This window comes from Salpingoeca rosetta, assembly GCF_000188695.1.
Source record: "Salpingoeca rosetta unplaced genomic scaffold supercont1.14, whole genome shotgun sequence".
Taxonomy (NCBI): Eukaryota; class Choanoflagellata; order Craspedida; family Salpingoecidae; genus Salpingoeca; species Salpingoeca rosetta.
The window spans coordinates 646631-653915 of record NW_004754920.1 but is presented as its reverse complement, the minus strand read 5'-3'; the positions used below and the strand labels follow the sequence as shown (position 1 = coordinate 653915).

The following is a 7285-nucleotide window of genomic DNA, read 5'->3' as shown; positions in this document are numbered from 1 at the left end:
TTTTTGTACGCCTACGGTTTAGATGTCCAAAATATGAATTGAACCCGGGCGCTCCAGAAAATAATTTCCGGCGGGTGATCCCTGGCTCTATTTACGCAGTTTGTACTAGCCTGCGACGCTAGGCGATCCGCTTATTGCGTTTACTTGGCGATTCCAGCACGAATCCATGGGCTCGCCTCGGGCGGTACGTAGTGTCGCAAGATGTGTGATGTGTGTGTGTGTGTGTGTGTGTGTGTGTGTGGGTGTGTGTGTGTGTGTGTGAGCGTGTGTGTGTGTGTGTGTGTGTGTGTGTGTGTGTGTGCGTGTGTGTGTGTGTGTGTGTGACGTGAGTTGTGGACCGCTAAGAACACGTCGCGCAAGTGTGCTTGTGAGCGAGAGCAACGCTGTGTCTGAGACGAGGGGACTGACCGCCAAGGGCATCTGCCTTTTCCTGCAGAGCGGCGCTCTTCTGCTTCTCGTCCTCAACAGCGGCGTGCGCATCCGCAAGTTGCGCTGCACAAAGGGACAGACACGGGTATGTTTGGAAACGTACGTAAGGGAGGGAGGGTGGGATGGTCAAGAGAGAAATGAATGAGTCAAGGGGTGGGTAGTGACTTGGTCGTGGACACCCGTGGCAGATGGGCATCATGCACGCAATGACACACAAAATCACCTGCACACATCCTCTCACCGTTGAGCTTTTCCACGTGCTCTGGCTCAATGACGTTCTGCCAAGCGGAACAGAGACATCACAGTGTCGTGAGTGCAATACGAGACAGCAATGCTGTTGCGGCTTACCTCTCACATACGGCACAAACGAACCAATAATGGCTGTCTCGTGTGTAGTTGCATGTATATGTGTGTGCGTGCGTAGTTGTATGTATATGTGTGTGCGTGCGTAGTTGCATGCATGTGTGTGTGTAGTTGCATGCATGTGTGTGCGTGTACAATTGTGTGTGTGTGTGGGTGTGTGTGTGCGTGTACAATTGTGTGTGTGGGTGTGTGTGCGCGTGTACAATTGTGTGTGTGTGCGTGTACAATTGTGTGTGCGCGCGTGTACAATTGTGTGTGTGTGCGTGTGCGCGTGTGCGCGTGTGTGCGTGTGCGTGTGCGTACCGCTGGGGCAGCAGCTGCGTCGAGCTGTTCTTGGAGGAGATTGATGGTGCTGTCGCGGCCAGCCAGCTCCTGGTCCTTTCGCTCCAACGCAGCTGGTGGCGGCAGTGGTGCAAAGAATGCAGAGGAGGACGATTGGAATGGGACGAGAGGCAGGGGGGGGGTGTCGCACGCAGGTGAGAATGTACGTCAATCGTGGACGCAGACGCACACACAAACACACATGCACATACTCCTACCATGCACATGCACATGCACATGCACACATCAACACGCACACACACACACACACATCAACACAGCCACGCCCTCCCCCACGCCCACTGCTTGTCGTATCACCGTCGTAATCGTCGCGCATGCGCTCCATGTCATCGATGCAGTCCTTCAGCCGCTGCGCCGCCTCCGAATTCTGCGCCTCAAGCTCGGCCTGGGAGTAGTGTGCACATGCACATGTTGCGTGAGTGTGTGAGTGTGTGTTGGGGGAGGGAGGGTCATGTGAGGGGGGAGGGGTGTTGAAGGCCGTCTGAGCGCTTGAGAGGGCTAAATGAAGGTGTCCCTGACGAGTGCACCAACAGGCACACGTGCATGTGTGCATGGACGCATGTGTTGTGTTCTCACAAAGTCGTCGGAAGAGGGTTGGGCAGCAAGTCTGCATTCAGCACACGGTGGTCAGTGCAAGAAGGAAAAACAGCCATGTGAGCAACAGCACACATTCAATAAGACCAACAGGCAACATCCCTCTCTCCTCCCTCCCCCCCCCCCCCCAAATTTTTGGTAATCTATCGCACCTGTCCTTGAGGTCTGCGAGCTGTGCGCGCGTGTCATCGTGTGCGCATCGCTCGTCATCACAGGCGGCCTCGGCCTCCGTCAGGTCGCCCTCGAGCTCAGCAACGCGCCGCTGAAGCTCCTCAATCTGCAAACACGATTGTTGTTCGGAGGGGTGAGTGGTATGCAGTGGGATGGGTGATTGGGTGGCCACAGGGGCCGTGAGATGGAAAGGGCGCATGGCACGCGCGCGAATGAATGCGCACGCAACACCCACATGCAAACACACGAAATGCAAACACACACACACACAACCGCATATATGCAAACACACACACACACACAACCGCGTGCATACAAACACACATAACCACAGAAACACAGATGTACAGAAACGCACCTCGTCGAGCAGGGCCTGGTTGTCGTGTGTCGGGATGGCCGGGCCGTGCAGGCTGTCCTGCAAGATGGCGGGGCGGACCGATTCTCCGGCATTGGAGCGGCGGCGACTTGTGTTCTGGCTGCTGCTGCGACTGTCATCGACACCGCCGCCAGCACCACCACCGCCAACGCCACCACTGCTGGTACTTGTGTTGCGGCCGCTTCGCCCACGTGGGACAGGCAGCGTGAGGCCGCTCGCGCTCAGCGGGGCGCTGCTAGGGCCACGGCCACCGCTGCCAGGGCCACGACTGCTGACGGCATCGCCGTCGAGGTTGCTGGTGCTGCGATCGAGCGGGGAGCGGGGTGCGGAGGCAAAGGCTGCTGAGCGCGGGGACGTGGCTGCTGGCTGGGCATCGCCAGAGGCGGCACCAAGTTGCGTGGACGACGGCGACCGCCCGCTGGTGGTGGTGGTGGTGGTGGTGGTGGTGGTGGTGGTGAGATTGAAAGCGGCAGGGTCGTGTGCGAGTGTGTGGAAGCAATAAAAGGAGCGAGGGAGGAGAGATGGGTGCGCGAGGTTGTGTGTGTGTGTGTGTGTGTGTGTGTGTGTGTGTGCGTGTGTGTGTGTGTGTGTGCGTGTGTGTGTGTGTGTGTGTGTGACCGTGTGCGTGTGCGTGTGTGTGTGCGTGTGTGTGTGTGTGTGCGTGCGTGTGTGTGCGTGTGTGTGTGTGTTTGTGTGCGCATGCTTCCACAACGTACTGACACGCGCGACCGAAACCAAAGACACGACCAAGTGTTAACACAGCGGGCACCTCGGTTGTGGAGCGGCTGCGGTGGCGGAGGGCCGACGTGGCTTCGTGGTGCCGCTGCCATCGCCAGCAGTCGCAGGCCGAGACGCGCCCTGGTGGAATCAAGGGCGGAAGGGTGGCAATGTGGAACGAGTGGGGGGGGGGGGCGAAGAGAAGGAGGAAGGGTGTGAGTGATGGCCACGGATGAGCGCGTTTGTGGTGCATGCATGTGAGCGTGGTTGCAAGCAAGCGTTGCACGGTTCGTACGTTCTCTGGCGCCTGGCTGAGGATGTGCTCGAGCGGGTCCCAGTGCTTTCCGTTGCGCACCAGCACGCGCTGCACCCGCAAACGTCGATGGATTGTCGTGACGTGAGGTGAGGTGTGGTGAGGTGTGGGGGCAGAGCGACGAGAGGTGAGGTGAGGTGACGTGACGTGAGGTGAGGTGAGTTGAGTTGATGATGGGAGGAACAACATGGATGTCACGCAAGCGTGCGAGTGTGCGTGTGCATACGTCGCGGATGAGGGCGAGGTAAAACTCGCGGCCGTCGACGGTGTAGAAGCCGGGCGACAGGCGCTCAATGCTGATGACGATACAGGGACGCGCGGAGATGCCATGTGAGGTGGTGGTGATGACGTATGTTCATGGTGCTCTCACAAAATACACAGACACAAGCAGACACAATAGCGCGCATACACACGCACAATTACGCATGCACACAAACACACGCACGCGCGCCATCCAAGCCCGACACCTCGTTTCCCATGCTCCCACCACCGCGGTTGGCGCGCACCGTGACCGCGGGGTGTTGAGGCGGTGGCAGAGGTCTGTAATGGCTGCCTCGAGCGCATCCGTGTCCACGGCAATGAAGCCGTTGCGGTCGATCGAGCGCTCCAATTTGATCAGCGATGGTGGCTCAAGCACATCCTGCACACGCGCAATCTGTCGCGATGGTGGTGATTGTGATGGTGATGGTGATGGTGGTGGTGGTGGTGGTTATTGTAGTGGTGTTCATCATGGTGATAACATGTGGAGTGAGTATCGACTTTGATACTTGGTTCAAACACGTGTTCCATGACAGACAACGATGCACAACAAGGGTCAACGATGCACAACAAGGGTGCAAGCAAAATGAGATGGCCTTGTCATTCGGTGTGTGCGCGTCTGTGCGTGCGTGTGTGTGTGTGTGCGTGTGTGTGTATGCAAATGGGAAGGTGCGCACCTCCATGAGACAGTAGAGGACGTGCTTCTCGTTCTTGCGCTCCACCAGATCGCCCGTCTCAAACAAAACCGTCTCGTCAATGCCTGCAAGCAAATCATCGACGTGTTCACACAAACAACAAGAGGCAGTGAGGCGCGTGCATCGTCGAAGTAATACGCACAACGCGCAGTGTGAGAGGTACCCCCAACCGCACGCATCGACACACACACACACACACATGCAACCACACACACACACACACACACAGTGGCGCAGCTATATCGTCACGCACGCATACAAATGCAGACAGCCCAGCACGTACCAAGGTTTCGTGCCCATGAGATGAAGGTGGAGACGTTATCCCGGGCGAAGAACGTTCCCTTGGCCGCCCTGCTGTTGTACCTGAAAGCGTAGAGCGGCGAAGAAGCGAGATTGCATCGTCATTGCACGAGTGCACGGCCCGTCTCATAGATGACAAGCGGCTCCATTGGTGTACAAAGCAAGGTGCCAACAAGAATCACCATCACCACCACCACCACCACCACCATCATCATCATCATCATCATCATCATCATCATCATCATCATCATCATCATCATCATCATCACCACCACCACCATCATCATCATCATCGTCATCATCATCACCACCGTCATGACCATCCCTCATGTCCAAACCTGAGCTTGGTGTGGGCGATGGATCCACGGTGCTGCGTGTGGCCCACCGCATATCCACGCGTCTGGTGGGCAGAAGCGCACATGGAAAGTGTGAACCGTAATTGGTGCATGAAATAGTTTGTGTGTGTGTGCTTGTGCGTGTGCGTGTGCGTGTGTGTGCGTGTGCGTGTGTGTGTGTGTGTGTGTGCTTGTGCGTGTGTGTGCTTGTGCGTGTGTGTTTGTGTGTGTGTGTGTGTGTGTGTGTGTGAGTGAGTGAGCACGGCAAGGCCACATTCAACACATTACCCGCATCGCGAGCACTCGGCACCTTGTCTGACTCGGCGTAGCGGGCGTCGATCATCGTGGCCAGGCGGCACAGCAGAATGCCGTCCTCTGCACCACACACATGCGTCGGTGTGAGTGGTTCAGTGAAGACAAGGGAGGCAACGCATAAGCGTAAAATATCAAACATTGTGCAGAAAAGCATGACACACATATGCACAGACACAGAGACGCTCACACACGCATGCACATGCACAGACACACACACACACATACACGCACACACGCACAAACGGCACCATGCTGCGCACCAATGTCGGAGATGAACGAAGCCTCTGTGATGTTCTTGGCAAAGAGGAGCGAGAACCAGTCGGCCAAATCCTCCCTGTACGCAAACAGCCGCTGCTCAACCCACTGCCGACGCTGTTGCGCGCACGCAAATAAATGTGTATGTGTGTGTGTGTGTGTGTGAGGTGTGTGAGGTGTGTGTGTGAGGTGTGTGTGTGTGTGTGTGTGTGTGTGTGTGTGTGTGTGTGTGTGTGTGTGTGAGGGAGGGAGAGTGACAGCGTGTGGGTGCTTGCAACAAGTGCGCGCGGGTGGGTAAGTGAGCACTCACAAGTGACACTGTGCACAGCAGACTTGCTGTGTGTAGAATATTGAACTTAGGGCACACGTGCACCGACCTTGCGGCGAAGGGTCAGCTCCTGATGCTGCGACGTCCCACCATGCTGGCGACATCAAAGGCAAAGAACAGAATGGGGGAGAGGGGGCGGGCGACAAATTAGCATGCAACATCAATACCATGCGAGAGATATGAATACCATGCGATAGAACGTGCTGCAAACTACACGCCAACGGCAAGATATGGACCAAATGATGTAGGGGGGGGTGTCAGCAAGTGGGCGGTCGCAATGTCGCTCACCAGGTACGACGAGTCAGGCCGGCTCTGTGGTGTTGCAGCAGATACAACAACAGCAGCGTGGAGCAGCACAACACAAAGTATGCATGAGGGTCAAAAGGATCGCCAGTTGGCGGTGCATGTGACTCGACAACCACACATGCGACAGTTGCACTGAAACCACGCACGTACCCTCCACGAAGCATCCAGATATGAGTTGTTGAATCTGCCGGAGAGGGGCAAAGTAGAGGAGGGCGTTAGTGTCTCTGACAGAAAGAGAGAGAGAGACAGACAGAGAGACATACAGAGGCAGAGACAGAGAGAGACAGAGAGAGACAGAGACAGAGACAGACAGACAGACAGACAAACAGACAAACAGACAAACAAACAGAGTCACGCACTTGGAGCCGCTTCGTGAGGGCACATCATCCATGCTGGAATGAACAACACGATTGGCACATGATTGTTGATGTGTGAGTCAGTACATACGCACAGCATACAGCACACAACACAACGCACAAAGCACACACACACACACACACACACACACACACACACACGATACGCACTTGAGGCCTGCATGCATGCTTCGAAGGCCCACGGTGGACGATGTCACGGAGAAAGTCGCCTGGTGAACATCACAACAAGCACACAATGTAAGAACAGCACAGCGCAAGATACCCACGCACATCAGCAGAGGAATCGCTGCATTTCGTCACGCACAAAACACACCACCAGGAACCCAGCGCCTCCATCCCAAAACCACACACGCACACACACACACACACACACACACACACACACACACACACACACACAGACACACACACACACACTCACACACACACACACTCACTCACACACTCCCTCACAGGCACAAACACACAAACACACAAACACACAAACACACACACCGAGGCTCTCCCATGGTGACTCATGGTGCTGGAAGCAGGTGTTGTCGGCTGTATACAGGGACCGTCGAATCACTCAACAAAACAAAAGAATGATCCTGTGATCAATGGCAAGACGAAAAAGTGCTCTGGTGAAAACAAGCGAAGTAACAGTAATGTAACAAACATAACACAGACACAGGCCGTTTGCTTGCTTGTGGCGGCCAGCGCGTGACTTGCGTCACCCTTTCGTGACTGCAGCAAGGCCTACGACATATGTGCGATCATCACACCTCACACTACCAGGCTCTGTGCACCCTGGTAAGAAGTGAGCCAAGCA

At 55.8% G+C, this 7285-nt stretch overlaps 1 protein-coding gene across 1 annotated transcript in view; it reads right to left on the bottom strand.

Annotated features, from left to right (window-relative positions):
- PTSG_06248 (uncharacterized protein) overlaps nt 1-6993 on the bottom strand; it is a gene marked incomplete at both ends in the record, with an annotated part of 14324 nt that extends 7331 nt beyond the window's left edge. Inside the window, 22 exons of the mRNA XM_004993081.1 lie at nt 409-492; nt 671-707; nt 1096-1187; nt 1432-1519; nt 1711-1741; nt 1881-2005; nt 2258-2693; nt 3045-3133; nt 3288-3356; nt 3532-3601; nt 3812-3960; nt 4241-4323; nt 4542-4621; nt 4897-4958; nt 5204-5268; nt 5469-5580; nt 5841-5885; nt 6080-6103; nt 6248-6281; nt 6457-6489; nt 6625-6683; nt 6970-6993. Coding sequence (XP_004993138.1) covers nt 409-492; nt 671-707; nt 1096-1187; nt 1432-1519; nt 1711-1741; nt 1881-2005; nt 2258-2693; nt 3045-3133; nt 3288-3356; nt 3532-3601; nt 3812-3960; nt 4241-4323; nt 4542-4621; nt 4897-4958; nt 5204-5268; nt 5469-5580; nt 5841-5885; nt 6080-6103; nt 6248-6281; nt 6457-6489; nt 6625-6683; nt 6970-6993 — 1891 coding nt within the window. The remainder of the gene's footprint in view (nt 1-408; nt 493-670; nt 708-1095; nt 1188-1431; nt 1520-1710; nt 1742-1880; nt 2006-2257; nt 2694-3044; nt 3134-3287; nt 3357-3531; nt 3602-3811; nt 3961-4240; nt 4324-4541; nt 4622-4896; nt 4959-5203; nt 5269-5468; nt 5581-5840; nt 5886-6079; nt 6104-6247; nt 6282-6456; nt 6490-6624; nt 6684-6969) is intronic.
- Between the last annotated feature and the right edge of the window lie 292 nt (nt 6994-7285).